At 37.6% G+C, this 22641-nt stretch overlaps 1 protein-coding gene across 2 annotated transcripts in view; it reads right to left on the bottom strand.

Moving 5' to 3' along the window:
- Positions 1-12381: 12381 nt before the first annotated feature.
- Positions 12382-22641, bottom strand: part of ARID4A (AT-rich interaction domain 4A) — a 58577-nt gene continuing 48317 nt past the window's right edge. Inside the window, exons 20-22 of one of the 2 annotated variants that reach the window (XM_082839261.1) lie at positions 18999-19205; positions 18223-18369; positions 12382-14169 (exon numbers count right to left, since the gene is read on the bottom strand). In XM_082839261.1, the coding sequence (XP_082695387.1) occupies positions 14066-14169; positions 18223-18369; positions 18999-19205 (458 nt within the window). In that variant the 3' untranslated portion in view covers positions 12382-14065. The remainder of the gene's footprint in view (positions 14170-18222; positions 18370-18998; positions 19206-22641) is intronic. The other variant, XM_082839262.1, reaches the window with a different exon arrangement.

Here is a 22641-nt window from a genome sequence, read left to right on the forward strand (position 1 = left end):
CCGGCCGCGGGCGTCCCACGAGTCGAGCGTTGGGCGCGCGCCCGCCTGCGCGGGGAGCCCGACCGGCCGGCCGGCAGGGGACGTCGGCGCGGCGCCCCTCCCAGCCTCGGGGCTTCCTGTGCGCCGGGCCGCGGGCGTGAAGAGCTGAGCGTCGACGCCTCGCATCTCGGCCGGCGGATAGAGTAGGAAACCCAGGGTCCTAGAGGAGGCGTGTGGGAGTCTCATAACCACCGAGTAGGAGAGCTCTGTTCGAACCCAGGTCGGTCGTACTCCAAATTCCGAACCCCTTACCCAAACGCACCCCAGTCCCTCTGCCTACGACGCCCATTCCGGCAAATCACAGTATGTTGGGAATCTGGTTAGCTGAGGTACTGATCCTTCTTAGGGCTGTGTTCCCTCAACTGCAACTTTGAGTCGTAACTCTGGTCATCTCCTAGTTCACAGTACTGTCCACTGAGCACCTGGACACTAGTCCATATTCCCCAACCTGGTATGCTTTGTCACCTGTAAGAACCCAGCAGTCCAAAGTCCCCAACCACCTTAGCTCGATAGCAGGAGGTAGGAGGCATGTTGAAGTAATAATAATAGTAACAACAATAATAATTTAGCCTAGAAAAAAACGTTAATTTGCTGGTCTGGGCCGGGCCTGACAGCCAAAGGTCCCAGAGGAAAAGCAACTCCAACAGACCCATGACACTTACTAGCCTAGATGCTTTTCTAATACTTGCCTTATTCAGCAGACATAGCAGAAAGGAAGTAAGACTTTATTCCAAATATCAGAGTTTTGACTTTATACAAAGCCAAAGAGAAGGCATAAGCTAGGTAAGGACCTTCTTTTTTGTTTGATTGGTTACTCAATTGCTACTTACGATTTCCTGATATTACTACCATGTGCATAGCAAAATGATCATCTCTGCTGTGACTTCCACTGGGGCTGAGAAGCAGCCCATGGCCTCACTATTCAAAAGTTAGCTGGTGTAAGTTACATGCATGTAATTGTTTTCTTGAGTACTGTGTGTTTCTTCCTATAACTCAATCTTCTATTTGGGAGCTTGGGCTATTGTCAAAACCTGATTATAAACACAAACAGAACATAGGGTAGAATCAGCCTCCAGTGTAACTGGTGATCTGGGAGTGGTTTTTAGCTCAGAATCCTGGTGATGGGTTTAGTCCAGCTCCAAACGATCTTTTTCTAGGCTGACTGCTCTTGTCTTCTAATAAAACTACTCTACCTGTCCCCCACTTCCCATCCTTCACTTCCACTAAGCTCATAGTTAATCCTTGTGGTACATGGAGAGGGGTGGCACCAGGGAAACTATGGAGACTAGCAGGGTGTTCAGGGACAAAGTAAACAGTGACATGTAAAGGTAGGAGAACTATTAAGGCAAATAGAAATAAACAGCTCACTGAAGTTGAAATTGCCACAGAGACCATGCCATGAAGTAATTGAAAAATTTTCAAGCAAGTTTCTAAGGTAAGGGTAGATTTTTCTTCTCAAATATAGATACCACTCTTGCTAATTTGGTGATGAGAATTCCAGTAGGGACTTCCCTGGTGGCACAGTGGTTAAGAATCCGCCTGCCAATGCAGGGGACACGGGTTCAAGCCCTGGTCTGGGAAGATTCCCACATGCCATGGAGCAAGTAAGCCCATGCACCACAACTACTGAGCCTGCGCTCTAGAGCCATGAGCCACAACTACTGAGCCCTCGTGCTGCAACTACTGAAGCCTGTGCGCACCTAGAGCCTGTGCTCCACAACAAGAAAAGCCACCACAATGAGAAGCCTGTGCACGGCAAGGAAGAGTAGCCCCTGCTCACCACAACTAGGGAGAAAGCCTGCACGCAGCAATGGAGCCCCAATGCAGTCAAAAAAAAAGAATTCCAGTAAAGCTTTTTCAAAATTGAGATAGCATTAATAATTGTTCTATGATGGATGATCGCTCTCTTTTCAACAGCGTTATTGAGGTTATAATTGGTATATAGTAAATTCCATATATTTAAAGTGCACAATTTGGGACTTCCCTGGTGGTCCAGTGGCTAAGACTCTGCACTTCCAATGCAGGGGGCCTGGGTTCGATCCCTGGTCCAGTAACTAGATCCCACATGCCACAACTAAGAGTTCACAAGCCACAACTAAAGATCCCACATGCCGCAACTGAAGATCCCATGTGCTGCAACTAAGACCCAGCGCAGCCAAATAAATATTAAAAAAATAAAATGTACAATTTGATGCATTTCGACATATGTATACATCCATTGAACCATCACCAAAATCAAAATAATAATCATATCCATCATCCCCAAAAGTCTCCTTGGCCCCTTTTTTTAGTCTGTTCTTCCGCTTATCCTTCCCTGCCTCCCCCACCATCCTCTGCTTTGTCACTATAGTTTGCATTTTCTAGATTATTATATACAGTTGACCCTTGAACAAAGTGGGGGGGTTAGGAGTGCCAATTCTCTGCGCAGTCAAAAATTGTATAACTTACAGTCTGCCCTCTGTATGCGTAGTTTCACATCCTCAGATTCAACCAACCTCAGATTGTGTAGTATTATAGCATTTACTATTGAGAAAAATATGTGTAAGTGGACCCAGGCAGTTCAAACCCATGTTTCTCCAGAATCGACTCTAAATGGAATCATACAATGTGTACTGTTTTATTGTCTGGCTTCTTTCAATCAGCATAATGATTATCCATGTTGTTTTATCAGTAGTTCATTCTTATTGGTAAATAGTTTTGATTTTATGGATATACTACAATTTGTTTAACCATTCATCTGTTGATGGACATTTGGATTATTTCCAGTTTTGGGCTATTACAGATAAAGCTGAGGGAGTTCCCTGGTTGTCTAGTGGTTAGGATTCCGGGCTTTCACTGCCGTGGCCCAGGTTTAATCTCTGGTCAGGGAACTGAGATCCTGCAAGCTGTGCGGTATGGCCAAAATTTAAAAAGAGAAGAAGAAAAAAAAAAAAGACTAGCGCTTACAAAAATAAAATTAAAAGGATTAAGAAAACAAAACAAAGCTGCTACAAGCAATTGTATACAAGTCTTTATATGACACATCTTTCCTGTTCTCTTAAGAATACCTAAAGGTGAAATGGCTGGATCATATGGTAGGAGTCTGTTTAATTTTTTAAGAAACTGCCAAACATTTTTCCAAAATGGCTACACCAGTGTATGAGAGTTCCAGTTCCTCCATATTGTTGCCAACAGTTGGTATGGTCAACCTTTTTACATTTTAACATAATAGGCAGGTAGTGGATTCTCACTGTGGTTTTATCTTGTATTTCCCTAATGCCTAATGATATTGAACACTTTTTAAAAATAGACTATTTTTTTAGAGAAGTTTTAGATTCACAGGAAAATTGATTGAAAAGTACAGAGGGTTCCCATATACCCCCTGAACCCACACAAGCACAAACTCCTCCCTCCCACATTAGAGTGGCACATTAGTTATAATCAATGAACCTACGTGCACATCATTATCACCAAAGTCTACAGTTTACATTACAGTTCACCCTTGGTGCTGTACAAATGTATAATGATATGACAAAGGTATAATAACATGTATCCATCCTTATAGTATTATGCAGAATAGTTTCACTGCCCTAAAACCCTCTTCACTCCACCTGTTCATCCCTCTCTCTCCCCAACCCCTGGCAAGCATTAATTTTTTTTACTGTCTCCATAGTTTTGCCTTTTACAGAATGTCATATACTTAGAACCATATAGTACTTAGCCTTTTCCAAGTCTTTTCATGGCTTGATAGCACATTTCTGTTAGTGCTTAATGATACTCCATTGTCTGGATGTACCACAGTTCATTCATTCACCTACTAAAGGACTTGGAAGCCTCCAAGTTTTGGCAATTATAGATAAAGCTGCTATTAACATCTGGGCAGGTTTTTGTGTGGACATGTTTTCAACCCATTTCAGTATATACTAAGGAGCAGGATTGCTGGATCATATGTAGGAGTATGTTTAGCTTTGTAAGAAACTGCCAAACTGTCTTCCAAAGTGGCTGTACCATTTTGCATTCCCACCAGCAATGAATGAGTTCCTCTTGTTCCACATTCTTGTCATCACTTGGCATTGTCAGCGTTTTGAATTTTTGCATTCTAATTAGATGTGTAGTCATATATCTCATTATTTTAATTTGCATTTCCATGATGACATATAATGTGGAGCATCTTTTCATGTGCTTATTTGCCATCTGTTTATTTTCTTCGATGATTGTGTCTGTTAAGGGCCTCGGCACATTTTCAAATCTGGTTGTTCATTTTCTTATTGTTCAGTTTTAAGAGTTCTTTGTTTATTTTGGATAAGTCTGCTATGACTTGAACGTTTGTGTCCACCCAAAATTCTTATGTTAAAATCCTAATTCCTAATGATGGTATTAGGAGGTGGGGCTTTTGGGAGGTGATTAGGTCATGAGGATGGAGCTCTCAAGATTGGGATTAGTGCCCTTATAAAAGAGGCCCCACAGAACAACCCATCCCTTTCTACTCCAAAAGGCCCTCACTGGACCATGCTGGCAACCTTGATCTTAGAATCCCTAGCCTCTGGAACTATAGGAAATAAATTATTTGTTTTTAAGCCACCCAGTTTATGATATTTTTGTTATAGTAGTCCAAACAGACTAAGACATAGTCCTTTATCAAGTATGTCTTTTGCAAATATTTTCTCCAGTCTATAGCTTGCCTTCTCATTCTCTTGATGAACATCATTTGTATGTACTTCTTTGACATTCATGTATCTTCCTTGGAGAAGTGTGTGTTCAAATATTTAGTCTTTTTTTTTTTTAATTGCATTGTTTGCTCTCTACTGTTGAGTTTTTAGAGTTCTTTACATAGTCTGGATACAAGTCCCTTATCTGATAAATGCTTTGCAAATATTTTCTCCCAGTTTCTTGTCTTTTTATTCTTTTAACAATGTCTTTTCAAGAGCCAGTTTTAAAATTTAATGAAGTCAAATTTATCAAATTATTCCTTTATGGATTGTGCTTTTGGTGTTGTATCTGAGAAGTCTTTACCTAACCCAGTTACGGACAAGGTCGCAAAGATTTTCTCCTGATTTCTTTTTTAAAGTGTTATGGTTTTAGGTTTTGTAACCCATTCTGAGTTTTTGTATATGGTGTGAGGTATGGCTCCAAGTTCATTTTTTCTGCATATGGATGTCCAATTGTTCCAGCACCATTTCTTTAAAAAGACCGTCCTTTCTTCATTATATTGTCTTTGCACCTTTATGAAAAATCAATTGTCCATACATGGGAGGCTTATTTCTGGACTCTCTTTTCTGTTCCATGAGTCCAGACTCTCTATTCTGTTCTATGGGTCTGGACTCCCTGTTTTGTTCCAAAACAACATTTTGATTACTATAGCTTTATAATAATTATTGAAATCAGGTAGCATTAGGCCTCCAACTTAGCTCTTATTCGAGATGATTTGGCTATTCTAGGTCTTTTTCATTTCCACAAGAATTTAGTAATTAGCTTATCAATTTCTACAAAAAAGCCTCCTGGTGTTTTGATTGGGATTACATTAAATTTGAGAAGCAAAAAAATTCCTAACAATATTAGGTTTTATGACCCATGAACAAGGTACATGTCCTCATAGACTGTCTCTATTTTTTTTTAATTTTATTATTATTTTTTTTTGCGGTACGTGGGCCTCTCACTGTTGTGGCCTCTCCCGTTGCGGAGCACAGGCTCTGGACGCGCAGGCTCAGCAGCCATGGCTCACGGGCCTAGCCGCTCTGCAGCATGTGGGATCTTTCCGGACCAGGGCACGAACACGTGTCCCCTGCATCGGCAGGTGGACTCTCAACCACTGCGCCACCAGGGAAGCCCAGATTGTCTCTATTTTATCTCAGCAATTCTTTGTAGTTTTCAGTTTAGGTCTTTCATCCTTTGTCAGATTCATTGTAACATGTTTTTATGCTATTGTAAATGATATTTTTAAAATTTCAATTTCTGATTATTTATTGCTAGTACATAGAAATACAATTGATTTTTATAATCTTGCATCCTACATTCTTGCTAAACTCACAAGTTTGAATGCCTCTGATTTCTTTTTTCTTGAATGCTTTAGAACCTCCAATACAGTGTTAAATAGAAGTAGTGAGAGTAGCTCTCCCTGTCTTAGTCCTAATCTTGGAGAAAATAATGCAGTCTTTCATCATCAAGTATGATGTTAACTGTAGGTTTTTCATAGATGTCCTTTATCGGGTTGAGGAAGTTGCCTTCTATTCCCAGTTTGTTGAGCTTTTTTTTCAGGAACGGATGTTGGGTTTTGTCAAATGCCTTTTCTGCATCTGATGGTTTTTCTTTTTTAATTTGTTAATAAGCTGAATTATATTGATTTTTGAATATCAAACCAACCCTACATTCCTGAGATAAACCCTACTTGGCCCATGTTGTATTATCCGTTTAATATGTTGTTGGATTTTATTTGCTAAAATTTTGTTTAGAGTTTTTGCATACATACTCATTAAGGATATTGGTCTTTAGTTTTCCTTCCTTGCAATATCTGGTTTTGGTGTCAGAGTAAAGCTGGCCTCATAAGAGTGAATTGGCAGCATTCCTTCATCTTCAATTTTTTGGAAGAGTTTGATGAATTAGTATTATGTCTTCCTTAAATTAGTATTAGTATTATGTATTCCTTAAATGTTTGGTAGAATTCATGGTGAAGCTGGACCTTTACTTTGTGGGAAGGTTTTTTAATATTAATTCCATTTGATAACAGATATAGGGTTAATCAGGTTATATATTTATTCTTGAGTAAATTTAGGAAATTTGTGTCTTTCAATGAATTTTTCTATTTCATCTGAGTTGTTGAATTTATTAGCATAGATATGTTCATAGTATTCCTTTATTATCCCTATAATAGCTATAGATACAATCTGCAGTGATGCCACCTTTCTCATTCCTGACATTGGTAATTTGTGTCTTCTCTATTTCCTTTCCTAATCAGCCTGGCTAGAGGCTTATCAATTTTAAAGATAGTTCTTTATTTTTGAAGTCTATTATTGGCAAATTGAGTCCATTGTGCTAAAATCCTACTCTACCAGAGCAGTACATGTTATGAAAGCACTCTACTGATCCAATGAATGAAAAAAAACCCCATTGATTTCTGCATGTAAAGTCCTTTTAATATTATTACTCTCTTTTAGACATTAACCATTTCCTTATCTCTTAGGTCAATTATTTAGGGCTAGTAAGATACAAATCAGCAAAATTGCCAGAGGCCAGGTTAAATGCTTGAGGATGTGTTCCAAGAGAAGGCTAAAGGGAGGTGAGGCAGGTGACTGGCACTGAGGAGAGAAGGAACCTTGAAACAATGAAGAAAACAGATGGAGGCTGAGGACACGGTGAATCAGAGAAAGTATAATAAAACTATAAGGCAGGAATCTTGGGATATTAAACTAACAACTTAAACAGGATGAAACAGTATAAACTCTAGTAACAAGAAATGAAGGTCGGGCTTCCCTGGTGGCGCATTGGTTGAGAGTCTGCCTGCCGATGCAGGGGACACGGGTTCGTGCCCCGGTCCGGGAAGATCCCACGTGCCGCGGAGCGGCTGGGCCCGTGAGCCGTGGCCGCTGAGCCTGCGCGTCCGGAGCCTGTGCTCCGCAGCGGGAGAGGCCACAACAGTGAGAGGCCCGCGTACCGCAAAAAAAAAAAAAAAAAAAAAAAAGAAATGAAGGTCACATAAAATCTAATTCAAGAGTGACTACTCAAAGTTACAGTAAAATATTCAATTTAATAGCATCAGTGTTTCAAAAAGATATTTGAGAAATGTTCAGAAATTAGAGAAAAAGGTTACATAAATTAGCTTCAGTAAATAATGAAAAATAGGATTTCTATTTATACTCAACACTGAAAAATAATATACTGGGTCTATTTTACCTATGTTAGCAGGAAGATCTTAAGATTTCTGGTCAGATGAAGGAACCTCAAAAGGGTCGTAACATATGTAGGTGGGGAAAAAGCACAAATTTCTCCTTGCTTTCCCCAGGCTAAAAAAAATCACTGACTTGATTAAACTTGAGTTTTGTACTAGCCAACCACAGTGACTTTGGGTTTGCATGTTCCCTATGCTTTTTTGATTTAGAAGATTGTTTTCCTTTACATTCAATCTGCACACATTTAAAGTATGCACTTTCATTAATTTTCACATGTGTACACCCATGAAACCATTATCACAACAACCAAAATAATGAACACAACCGTGACCCCCAGATGTTTCCTTGGCCCCTGTGTAATCTCTCCTCCCAGGCCACCCACGCCACGACCCCCACCAACTTTCCAAGAACCCAATGACTTGCTGTCGCTCTAATGTGTATTTTCTATAATTTTATATAAATGCAGTCAAAGTGTGTACTCTGTTTTGACTGGCTTCACTCAGCATAATTATTTTGAGATTCATCGAATTTGTTGCCTGTATCATCTGTTCCTTTTTACTGCTGAGTTGTATTCCACTATATGGATATGCAATAATTTATTAATCTGTTCACCAGTGGATGGGCATTTGGATTGTTTTAAGTATTTGTTATTAACAAAGTTGCTTTATGTGGACATGCTTTCATTTCTCTTGGCTAAATATCTGGGAGTGGAATGGCTAGGTCATATTGTTTAAATTTTTAACAAATTGCCAAAAATTTTCCAAAGTATTTGTACCATTTTGTATTCTCACCAGCTGCGTAAGAGAGTTCTAGTTCTTCTGCATCCTCCCCAACACTTGGTATGGTTAAGGAGAACTTACAGGGTCTGGGATTCTGCTCAGTAGGATTTATAAGCAGTCATTTATAACTTAGCTAACTGTTTGAACATGGGCAAATCACTTGACCCTTCTAAATATCACAACTATTAGAACTGCTAAAAAACAAAAACATCTGACAATATCCAGTGCTGACAAGGACATAGTGCAGCTGGAACTCTTGTGTGTTGCTGGTGGGGATGCAAAATGGTACGGTCATACAAAAGTTACTCCTAGGTGTTTACCGGAGAAATGAATATTTACAGTGGCTCTATTCATAATTATTAAATGTCTTGTCATAGAGAAGTTTTTAATTTTAATGCAGTCAGATTTAGTTTAGGTTTTTATTTAAGAGTAGGTTTGGATAAGGATCAAAGAGAATTTCTGAGAGCAGTTAGCAACTGGTGGGAAAGGTGCCCCATCAAAGGAACACTACCAGTAAAATCTGTGTTCACAACTATCTTGTTAAAGCTTAGCTATTATAGGGCCAATTGTGGAGATAATGACTGCATCACAGAAATGGTTAATTCTAGAAATCACTTACGGACTTCCCAGGACCATTCATCGTTGGAAACCAAGGGAAACTTCAGCAGTTTATTATCCTCCATCAGAGACCAAGGCTCTCTAGAGGATAACATGTACTGGAATATAACAGTAAAGGAACTAGCTGTGGGATTTGCAGATAAAATATAGGATGCCCAGTTAAATTTGAATTTCAGATAAATAACAATTTTTACATGAGACATACTTATACTAAAAAATTATTTGTTGTTTGACTAAAATTCAAATTTAAGTGGGTATCCTGTATTTTTATTTGCTAAATCTGGCAACCCTAAACTGGTGAGACTCTTGAATCAGATTGTCTTGTTTAATGTAATTTAGCCTTGAGAAGAAATCCAATTACCTGTGAAGAGTAATCATTTATTATATTTACATGGAAGTTCCTTAAGTTTTTCAAAAGTAGAACTTTTAAAAATGAATTTTGCATGGTATAGATTACAAAATGAAGATGGCTTCATAATTATGTTAACTACAAATTCCAAAATTATAAACACTGCCCTTCTTATTCTGTTTAAAAAGATATAATGGGTCTCTATGAATAAAAAGGTTTTGTTGTCCTTCTCAACATGGAAAACAACATTTGATTTTGTTAGTAAATGTGAAGGACTAAAAAAATATTTATATGCTGAAAACACCAAGTATGTATTTGTTAGAAATTCCCTATTAGTGCAAACTCCATTTTAAGAGTCATTCAACCCTCACTAATGATGAATGCTATCACATACTGTAGTCTTCCTGTAATGGAACAAAAGTCTGTCTGTAACTGCATGACAGTAATGGAAGAGGGAAGGGAAGAAGAAACAAGGAGAGGAGGGAAAAGAACTCATCAGCTTAAGAATATTTTAAGTTGGGGATTAGACTGTTAAACAAGTTTTACATTTTTCAAATGATACTTTTAAATCGCTTTATGAAAAGAACACCAAAGACAACTTTTAAATGTCTGACTTTGTGCATAAGGATCACTGGTAAAAATACAATGGCAATTCAAAAGTAATTTTTCTCAATTTAAGTAAACATAGCTTTTGACCATCTTACTATACGTTAGATGCCGGACCAGGCACTTTGTGGGATACCCCTGTGACTGAGGAGTACTTAGGGAACTAAACACCTAGTCGGGTAGAAAGACACAGGCATAAGTAAATGCAATATATTCAATACAAGGTGAGTTGTCAAGTAAAATAATACAGATTGAAAATGCTATCAGAGAGTAAAAGAGTGTGATATTCTGGGGGGGTGGTAAGAAGTCAGCAAAAGCTTCCCGGAAAAGTGGCTCTTGAAATGGCCCTGGATAAGTAGGGATGGGGTAGGGGGGACAGAAGGAGCAAGAGGCCGAGGTCGGCAGGTATAAGATTTAAGCAATGCCTGAATAACTCTGCTTTACCTGGCTCCTGCTTCTTCTGCCTCAGGTCTGTTCTCTTACCACCAATTTCTCCTCCTCAATGTGCCTGAGCATTTTACTCACCATATCGCTCCTCCCATTTGTCTAACCAATTTATAATCCCCACTGGGGCCCAGTTTTACTGTTGCTTTCTCTGCAAAGTCTTCGCCGACCATCTTTGCCTTCAAACTAGTTGGGCTCTGTATCGTTTTCTCGTGGCACACCATAACTTCATATGCTAATCACACCTGCAGTTAAGAATTACATGGGGGATTCCCTGGTGGCGCAGTGGTTAAGAAACCGCCTGCCAATACAGGGGACACGGGTTCGAGCCCTGGTCCAGGAAGATCCCATGTGCCGCAGAGCAAATAAGCCCGTGTGCCACAACTACTTAGCCTGCGCTCTAGAGCCCGTGAGCCACAACTACTGAGCCTGCGCGCCACAACTACTGAAGCCCGTGCGCCTAGAGCCCATGCTTCACAACAAGAGAAGCCACCACGAGAAGCCTATGCATGGCAACAAAGAGTAGCCCCTGCTTACCGCAACTAGAGAAAGCCCGCACGCAGCAATGGAGACCCAATGCAGCCAATAATTAATTAATTAATTAAAAAAAGAATTACATGGGATAATTGTTTAACATATAACTCTTTAGGTTATGCAGTCCACAAATACAGGGACTTTTTTCTATCATGTTCACTGTTAGGTCTCCTGAGCCTTAGCACAATGCCTGGCACATCAAAGATACCCAATAAATTTTTTATGATCAAAAATTCATAAATTTTTGATGACTGAATTCTAAAACGTGTGGTTGAATATAGCTTCAAATGCTTTCACAATGTTGACAGCTATGTTATACTACAGGGCGTATAAGAAAGGTATATAAGCAAATTAACAGCATGATGCATAAAGATTTCCAATTAAAAGCAATTTCGTAGAAGACATAGCATATATGTGCTAGATACGAACATCTTTCTTAGTGAAGGGCAGGAAAACTAGAAATTTAACATAAACAATAACAAAAGCACACATGGAATATTAAAACAGAAATCTCCATAATCTTCAAATAACTTGACTTTATAGATAGCACCTTCCATTTTAGATACTAAAGAGTATATTTTTATTTTTTTAGTCATATGCAAGAGCTATCTACTCAAAATTTAGCTAATCTCAAAATATGGTCAATATTTGAATTTAATACCTAGTCAATATTCTTACAAATTTCAGTAACTTTCATAATCCTTTCCAGCCCCCCAAAATAAAAGGATTTTAAGTGTCCATATACCCATTCAATGAATTTATAATTTTACTCTCTGTAGCAAGATCCCAGTACATCATCACCAGATTCATATTGATTAGAAAGGACAATATTCAAGCTGATACATCATTAAAATATCTAATGTATGAATCTAAAGTTGCCTCCTAGTTCCAACTGTATTTGAATGACACACTTTTAAAATTTTTATAATTAAGTACTAGAAATATTTAATTGTAGAGACTGAAGAATATATTGAATATGCTTTGTTTTATGAAGTCTAGTTTTCCAACTGTGAGTTATTGGCACTTAGGGGAAAAAAACAATCACTTAAATGAAAACTAAAAATATAAAGCCTATGTTTAAAACATGGCCTTTATTAATACTGCCCACTGAGCTCCATTTTTATTTTACATTGAAATACTTCTGCTTTGCAAAGAAAAGACAGGAAAGTGCATTTTACAAGAGTACTTTTTTGTTTTTAATTCTCTGCGAAAATGGAAGGAATCTGAATCACAAGTTCACAATGTGGTAAAATGAAATTAAGAAACAATGATTTCATTAATGCTATGCCATCACTAGTGTTTGGCTCTGACTCTGTTCTTGTAAATCAGATCCTGATATACAGTCTAGAGCATCTAGGTTATTACTCTACGCATATTAAACACAGGAAAGAAGGTTTAAAAAAAAACCCTTTCAATGTACAAACATGAATTTAAAAACTGATTTTAAAAAATCACCTTTTTACATAATGTATATGGCAAAACTGCTTTAAATACATGGTTTTGGAAGAATTATTTACAAAATGTATCAGTCTGTGAAACAATTCACAAACAAAGCATACATAATTGCTTTACTTAGTTGTTGCATCTCAACTTTGGGAGATATAAATTTATTCGGCAGTATAGCAAACATAAAAACTGTGACAAAATATCTTAAGGGCAACCAAAAATTTGATCCTCAAAACAGTTTAAGTACTAGGACTGCCAAAGTTTCTAAACAAGGACATACTTTAATGATCCAGATGCCCATTTATAGTTCTACACTGTTTGAAGGACTGAGACAGACTCCCTTCAGTACAGGCAAAGCCGCTGGATGCAACCTCCTGTAAAAGGGACAGCTGAGAGCTATTGTCATTCGAAGAGTGAATTAACCTAGAATTTTCTTTTTTTCAATTTTATTAATATTTTAAAAAATACATAAAAATACAACATCCAATGTCTGAATAAATATATTTAACAAGTTGCAAGATAATACCTTATTTTACACAAAATTTTCAGCTTTAGAAATCTTGTTAAATAACTTCATTGTTGTTATATATTTCATTTTTGTCTTTTTGTAACAAAATAAAAACTCTGAAATTACATAGAAAAAAGACAAAATATTTTTGTCAAGGGATAAGATAGTCCACTGAAAACTTATTCACAATTCCACTGTAAACATTAATAAACATTAAAATATTTGCATAATTGTGTGCTCAAAAATCCTATAAAAAGTGGAAGACTTATTACAACTGTAGTTTTCAGTCAACTACACTTCCTTTCACAATTTATTTTGTCCCATTTACACCTTAAACCTGGGCACACTGCTGAACATATACTTGGCAGTTCTAAATAGCAAGTGCTTCCACAAAAAAAAAAAAAAAAAAAAAAAGAAAGAAAACCAACAACAACAATAAAAAAACACAACATAAACCCCCTAGTCACCAAGTGTTCAAATACATCTCAGTGAAAGTGCAGCAGTAACTATTTAGCTGGATATTTTGATGTTTATCATGTGCACTTGCTTGTCTATGATTTCTATAACACCTGAAAGCTTTATTATACAAATTCAAATTTGCTAAGTGCCCTTTTTCTATCTTCACAAAAAAATGAAAAAAAAAATTAAAAATTATGACAAATATGGCAGGCTGCCTAAACTTCAGTTATTAATCAGCTTATTTTTCTTGCAACAGAAAAAAAAAGAAAAGAGAAGGGAATAGATACAATCCAGCCTGGAAAAGTGTACAGGATATACTTAGCAATGTCAAACCAGTTGAGTGCTTTCTGTGGTTGTATTTCAGGGATTTGGGATTTATGTCCTTGGCAGCAAACTGCTGGGAAGGCAGAGAAAACATTTATCACCTGCATTCTACAGCAAGTACGTTCTGTGGGGGAGATGATGAGGAGGGACTCATTCCAGTGTCTGATGAAGCAGATGACATGGAGGCTCCTGCATGAGACACTGTAGGATCAAAGAAGCTACATTAGACCCGACAACTATCACACAAAGATACCCAGCCACCGGCAAATCAGAAATAAATTTCTTAACATTATTCACTTCAATTACAGTCCTCTTAAATGGTGCATGAAGGAATAACAACATTTTGTCAGCAAAAATTTTGTTTGGTTCAATTGAGTGGAATCAGTCTCTCATCACTTAAGTAACTCAGTTCAAAAAAGGCACCAGAAAATGTAAAGACTAAAGATATATAAAATCTTAAATCCCAGGCTTCCCTGGTGGCGCAGTGGTTGAGAGTCCGCCTGCTGATGCAGGGGACACGGGTTCGTGCCCCGGTCCGGGAAGATCCCACATGCCGCGGAGCGGCTGGGCCCGTGAGCCTGCGCGTCTGCAGCCTGCGCGTCCGGAGCCTGCGCGTCCGGAGCCTGTGCTCCGCAACGGGAGAGGCCACAACAGTGAAAGGCCCGCGTACCGCAAAAAAAATAAAAATAAAAAAAAATCTTAAATCCCTACTTGAAACATCCCTGAAAGAAACTCACCTTGTCCCAAATCAGAAATGAGATCAACCTGAGATAAATTTTCACTATAGCAAATTCCTGCTTTATCTCTGGGTTATAGGACCATAAAAGAATTCACTTATCCTAGAGAATTTCTTTTAACCAGCTAACCATTGGCTTCCTATCTTTATCCTGTCCCAATATACCCGATGGACACAAAACTCTCATAAGCAAGAAGCAGTAATCTAAGTCAGGTATCAGAATCATGGGATCAGGATGGAAATGTGGGTGAGTGATTAGAAAAAGTCTTCAAATGACTTTAACAAATGACTTTAACAAAACTCTCCAGGAGCATGGAGCTTGGATTAAAGATCATTACTCTATACATCAGGTGCTCTGTCATTTTTTAGTTTTTACTTTTTTCTTTGCAGGGCCCTCCTATCTCCTGCTCATGTTTGCCCAATTATTCCTATTTTACTTAAAGTCTTAATTTTTGTTTAAGTATACATTCCTCAATGTGTGTACTGCCAAAATGACATTTAACTCATTACTACAAATTCTAATATGTGTGCTAGAAGTCACTCAATGTTTCACTTTAATAACTCACTTCACACACAAAAAATTAAGAAAACAAAAAAGGGAAGAAGACTATAAGAAAATCATCTTTTTAGTTGTCTGAACTTATATGACCTTTAGGAAACTCAAAGCCGTTGAAGGTTCTCTGAAGAAAAGCTCAATTTGTTAATTTGTTCTTCTTTCTGTGTTTAAAAATGCTGTAAAGACTTCTTGCTATTTACAGTTTTTAAAGAAAAGGACAGGGGCTTCCCTGTTGGCGCAGTGGTTGAGAGTCCGCCTGCCGATGCAAGGGACACGGGTTCGTGCCCCAGTCTGGGAAGATCCCACATGCCGCGGAGCGGCTAGGCCCGTGAGCCATGGCCACTGAGCCTGCGCATCCGGAGCCTGTGCTCCGCAACGGGAGAGGCCACAACAGTGAGAGGCCCGCGTACTGCAAAAAAAAAAAAAAAAAAAAAAGAAGAAAAGGACAAACATGGAAGGTCGATCTCTTTCCTTTTGCTCCATCACATTTCCAGGAATTGAAAACTGCTGGACTTGGAGTAGATTCAAGACCACATATGACACAGGCCATTTTATTAGTATTTCATCCCCTAATTCTCTGCCATAGATAGAAAACTTCTCTCAAGATGGGCAAGCCTATCAGATAATTTACTGTTTTTTTTCGTAAAGGGACATCCCTCCTAGACCCCTCCCCTCCTGTTCCATCCTATTCCTGAAATAGTTGCTTTGTAGGCCTGTTATGTAGTGATCATTCTAGGGCTTCCATGTGCCATCACCTTGAGATTTTCCTTACTGTTTTCCTACGTGGGATTCCTTGTTTGCTGGATGTCACGTTATCTTAATAGCTTGGCTTCTAGTTTTTAATGTCACCATTGAGAAATCTGACGTGAGAAATCTGATGCTGTTCGGAGACCCAGTTTTTTGTATATACCTTTATATGGTAAGCTTTTGGAACCTTACCTCTATCCACAGGGTTCTGAAATTTCGTAATGTGCTTTGGTGTGATTTTTTCCTCCATTCTTTATAGAGGTCGCAGGGAGTCCTTTCAATTTTCTAACCCATCTCCTTCATTTCTGGAAGTTTTTCTTATTTCTTTGATCACAACTTCCTCCTATGTTTATTCAGTGTTCTCTTTCTAGAAATCCTATGATTCAGAAGTTGGATGTCCCAGCCAGATCCTATATTTCTCTTAGTTATTCTCTCCTATTATCTTTTTGATATTTTACTGGGATTTCTTTAGCCTTGCTATCTTACCCTTCTATTTATTTATTTTTTATTCCAAATATCATATTTTTAATTTTTAAGAGATGAATTCATTGATAGTATCATATTCTTGTTTCAAGACGGCAATATCTTTCCTGTAACTCTGGATATTAATTATAGTTTGTTGTTTTTATATGGCACATTGTCCAAGTTACTTTTTTCTATTGAATATTTTGGTTTCTGTCTTTATGTAAAGGCTTTCCTCAAACATCTGGTCTTGTGGCTTCCATATTTAAGGGGGAGCATTAAAAAGCTAACTGGAGGCTATACATGAGGCCGCCGGGCTTTTAAATGTTGGGCAGTGCACACATAGTGATTTGTAAGGATTTTGCTTTTTGGTTCAGGAACCTCCAAATGCTGGTATCTATGTTAGATCACTTCCCTTGGGCAGTTTCTCCAGAGGAATCTTTCAATCTCCTTCCAGGAATGAGCATAAGCTTGGTTACCAGCTTTCAGAGACGAGAAGATGAGATCGTTGGTTGGAAAAGGGACAGAAGTCTCATCATTTAGTACTGGAAACTTTCACTCAAGCTCATTATTTTTGGTTTAGCACCTAACCCTCACCTTCAGCTATGGCTGGTGTCCCTGGGTCTTTCTATAAGCCTGTTGATCGCTCTCAGCCTCCAATAACTTAATCTCCTATTTTCTGCTGGAGTTAGGGGAAAAGGTAGTTTGCTTCAGAGGGTGGGATGAAAGGATCCAATTTCTCCTTCCTTTTTCAAACCATCTCCAATTTTCATCCTCACACCTCACACTGTCCTCAGAGCTCTTCTGGGGTGATGTAGTGTGAATTAGCTTGCTTCTCATTGTTTTGTCCCACTAGAAGGATAAACAAGCTTAGGTGTTTAGCATTCTGTCATCTGCTAGGACAGTTACAGTCCATCTGCTTCTCAGCTTCCAAAAGATATGCTGCTGACATTTCTTGTCTACCGTAGTCAGTCTGTTGTCCCATTCTCTCGTCCTTGTGGGTATAGGGCTTTTAATTTTCTTTACTATTATTTTAGTGAGGCCTGGGCTTGGGGTAGATATGAGATGTCAATGTTTAACTAGAAGTCAGTGCTATACATTTTTAAGGTTTAGTTCAGATGCTTTTCTCTCCTCGTGATTATTCCGAAGTCATCTCTCCTTCCACCAACTCCTGTTCTTGTTAATATCACCCTCAGGGCCCTCAACATACAGTTCCACTAGACGTTAAGACTTTGAGATCGAGGTCTGTATCTTATTCATCTCTGTACTTCCCCCACCTGAAAGAGGGCCTGGCATATGGTATGTGTGCATTAATGTTGTAAAGCTGAACTATCTTATATAGTAGTTGCTTAGGAAATGACTTATGATCCCAACAAGATAACCTCCTAGAGGATAAGCCATATCCCTCTTCATTTTGATGAACCCCATAATGAAAAATATAGTGCCTGTTAATAGGCAGCCAATAAATGTTTGTTGAGCAGTGAGAGAAATTCAGAGGGAGTAAGCTCTTCTTAAGAACCCACCACATTTAGTAAAATCACACATTTTGTAAAACAGTTCATAGTCTCTTTCAAGAGTCTCATTCGGATTCAGCTGTTGACTCACTTCAACAATAGCAACAAAGAAGAAAACACTAGGAGTCTAAAGATAACAATAAGTATATACTATATTAAAAAGTGGCAAACCTAAATCTTCTAAAACGATAGGACATATATTTGAAAAACAGGGGGAAGAAAAATTATAATCAAATTACCTTCTCTGTCTTTCTTTTTTAATCTTTTTCTCCTCCTATCTATGGTTGCAACTTCAGACTTCAAAGACATGTAATACTTTCTGATTTCCTGTAGTTTTTCTTGGAGAAAAGAGATTCTCTCCGTACTGTTCATGTTATCTAATTCATCTAAAAGGGAAAAAAAGTTAATCTGGATTTAAAAATAATTCTATGAGAAAAAATGATGGCAGTTCTATCAAAAGTCCAATTCATAAATCAACAAACGCTTTAGTTTATTAAAACCTAACAGTACACTAAATAAGGCTCTATAAAAATGGAAGGCCTTAATTAAATTCATGAATAAGATTTCTATATATATCCCAAATATTCCACTAAACATGTATTACTTAATGATGTATTACTGAAATAATCAGAAAAGCACAAGGAAACATCAACATTCAGCAACTCTGATCTATAATTGTAGTTATTTATCCAAATAGTGTCTTTGTATTGATGTTTTCCTCATTTATTAGTTATTTCCAATTGTCAGTACAAGAAAGGGTGTTTAAGTTTCATCAATTTATATAAATCATACATGTCTCATTCCATAACTGGAGAGCTTTCTCCAATCAATATTTATCAAGTTAGTATTATAAAAAGACACAGATTTGTATTTAAGATAATAAGTAGTGATTATTAATAAGACAACATTTAGGATACGTAAATAAATGAATTTGCTAATCATTATTCCTTATTTTGACATTTCAAAATATATACCACTTTGTAATATACATTCAAGTTTTCTGTAAGTTTCTTACTGAGTTGAAAACTCCACTTATATGTCCGAGGAGATGAATTCGGATGTTTTTCTTTCTGTTTATCTTTTTCTCCATCTTTGATGTGAGGGGATATTCTTGCAGGAGATCGTGCAAGCTTCTGTGGCTTAGATACACTAAGATGCTTTACTGGGGTACATTTACTTGAATTGTCTAGGACAGGAAGATCTTCACTATCACTGCTTTGTCCTATAATAAGAAAAAGTTGACTCAGGTTATAAATGATAAAAATCTCAAATATTAAAATGCAACGGACCCAGTAATTACACTTTTCGGTATCCTAAAGAAATAAATGCACAAATGTGCCAACTTTTATAACAATAAAAAGATGGAAGTAACCTAAATACCCACCAAAAGGGAAATGGCTAAGAATTATATATCAGTATTATTGAATACTGTGCTAAAGTTGTTAAAAAGAATAAGCTAGAGTTCCTAAGAACAAAAATGGCAAAATATCCAAAATACATTGTGAAATGATAAAGTTAAAAAACAATAAGCACAGTATTGCCCCACTTATGTTTAAAACAAAACATAAAAACAACCCAAAAGGGGACCAACCCAAACTACACATGAACAAGCATAAAATACACATCCAACTTTTAACATATGTATAATATATAAAATGTGTCAGATATTTGTTTGCAAGTCTACATCCCTCCTCACCAAATGTGTATTTAAAGATGCTTTTGGTTTTCACTTAATAACAAATTAGAATTTTCTCTCAACTTTTTCTGCTTTTTTCCAAAGTCTACACCCTACTTCCATCCTATTCACTCTCAACAGCCAACCTTCCCTTCTACTGAAAAGGCAAAGTTGAGGGTTACACACTCACTTTCCCAGCCCCTCCCCTACTGTATCTGTCCTTATCTCCCTTTTTGGGCCTCAAAAAGAGGAGACTGTTAATTCTGGGCAAACTAATCTCTTCAGCTATACTCTTGAAACCATTTATTCCCAGCTCCTCTGAAATATCCCAATGTCATTTTATCTTTCTTCTTTTTCCAGATGCTTCTTTAAGCATCTTTTTCCATGCCTAAAGCGTTCCTACCCTTAGAGAGAGAGGGAGGGAAGGAGAGGAAAGCCTCCCCCTTTAGCTGGCACCTCTTTACTTCTCTTTAGGGTCAAATTTCATGAAAGAGAAATTCTTTGTCTTTCTTATTTCCATACTTTCTAATCATGTCTCCTTCCCATGCTCTTGTTAGGGCCCCAAACACTTACTATTCACCAAATTCAATGAATATATTTTAATCCTACTTGAATATTCTATTGCATTTGAAACGTCTTTCTTATTCAAACCAACTAGTGTTTACTGATTTTCATTTATCTCTAATCTGCTTCTACTCTGCTATTCCTGGCCCATTTAAAGGGATATGCCACATAATTCCACTTCTGGTTCTTTTTCTTCTCATTTTACAACTCTCCCATAGCAGCTTTATCATCTTGTAATCCTTCAACAACTATCTTCTAAAAACAGACTTTCTTCGAAGCTCCAGAGCCTTATTTTCCTAATACGCGGTATCTCTAAAAGCAACATTCCCTAAATTACTCTTCCAACAGCCTGCTGCTACTCCTATATGCTATATGTCAGTTAACCAGTTCCTCATATCTAACTAATAATAATTGAGTACTAGTGATTTTATGTCCCAATTCTCTTAATTCATTCCTTCTTTCACTGCCTTAGTTAAGCCAAAGATTCTTTCCAAAAGGAAAAACTGATCTCCTTTTTTTTTCCTTTTTAATCTTTTTAACTTTTTATTTTGAGACAATCTTCAAACTTACAAAAAAGAGAAGAACAATTACCAAAGAATGTTTTTCTGCCATTTGAGGATAAGTTGCCCTGCCATATTTGAATACTTTAGTGTTCTCTTCTTACAAATAAGAACATTCTCCCTGTATTAGTTATCTTCAAATTAGCCCAAAACTTAGCAGTTTAAAACTACAAATGTTTAGTATCTCACACGGTTTCAGAGGGTTGGAATCTGGGAACAGCTTGGCTGTGTGGTCCAGCTCAGGGAATCTTGTGAGGTTGCAGTCAAGCTTTTAGCCAAGATTCTGGTCTCTGAAGACTTGACTGGAGATGGAGGATATGCTCCAAGATGGCTCACTCACATGGCTGTTAGTGAGTTTTGGGAGGCCTCAGTTCCCTGCTGGCTGTTGGCAGGATATGCTCAGTTTCTCACCACGTGGGCCTCTCCATACACTGCTTGAGTGACCTCACACCATGGCAGCTAACTTCCCCCAGAGCAAGTGATCCAAGGGAGAGCAGGAAGGAATTTGCAGTGCCTTTTATGACCCATTCTCTGAAGACATACTCCATCACGTCCACTTTATTAGTTAGAAGTGAGTCACTAAATTCAGCCCACACTCAAGAGGAAGGGATTAGGCTTTGCCTCTTGAAGGGAAACATATCAGCACATTTGTGGATATGTTTTAAAAACCACCACACTCCTAAAGAACCATAATACAACCATCAAAATCAGGAAATTAACACAGATATATTACTATCATCTAATCCTCAGATCCCACACAAGTATCTCTACTTGACCCGATAATGTTCTTTACAGCAATAGGATCCAGGTGAGAATTATATACTGCATTTAATTATCACACCTTATAAGTCTCCTTTAATCGGGAACAGTTCCTCTTTCTTTGACTTTCATAACCTTGACAATTTTTAAAATCACAGGCCAGTCATTTTATAGAACATCCTTCAGTTTGAATTTGTTGATGGGTCCTCATGATTACAGTCAGGTTATACATCTTTGACAGGAATATTACAGATGTGCAGCTATGTTCTTCTTATTGCGTCCTGTCAGGTGGTACATTTCACTTTGTCCCATTACTGGTGGTGTTCACTTCATTTGACTAAGGTGATGCCTGCCCAGCTCAGCCACTGTAAAGTTCTCATTTTCCCTTTGTAATTCCTGCTGTCTTTCTAGTCTCATCTCCCATCACTCTTTCTCTATACTCTAGACCTGTCTTGTCCAGCCACTAGCCATACCTGGTTATTGAGGACTTGAAATATGGCTCAAAGGTTTTTCTTTGAAATGCCTTTTATCTTAAATAAATTATATGCCCCTTCCTTGAAATATGTATCTACTGTAATCTAGAATTTCCCTTTCAGACTTGTATGAAGGCATGCTTTGGAGGTAAAATTTTAATTTGTTAAAATCAACCATGTTTATTTCTATTTACTATATTCTACAACTTAATTTTACTCCTTATTGTACAGAAATCTGTTTTTCGTGTAATCTATTCTTACTGGTTTACTAATTTTCCTGTTTGTTTTAGTAAGAATTTTATTTCCCCGTATTTCAAACTTACTGTGTTACTATTTAAAAGTCAGTTTTTCTAGATGAAAGGAGAACATTCCATTCAGAAATGTAAACTTAATCTGCTTTTATTACCAGAGCAAATGTTATTTTTCTTTTGTTCAAGATTCCCACATGTATTCCTCTAATATTAAACTGCTTTACATAAGAAATACAAATGAAATAAGCATAAAAAATAACCACAGCTATCCCAGCTCTAAATAAAATTGACAAGCACCTTCAGATTAAAAACTAATGGAAAAATTGCTACTTTTCAGAACATAATAAACCAAATTGAGTTTTAAGCTGACACAAAT

This window comes from Leucopleurus acutus (assembly GCF_964270905.1).
Source record: "Leucopleurus acutus genome assembly, chromosome: 1".
In the NCBI taxonomy this organism is placed as follows: domain Eukaryota; kingdom Metazoa; phylum Chordata; class Mammalia; order Artiodactyla; family Delphinidae; genus Leucopleurus; species Leucopleurus acutus.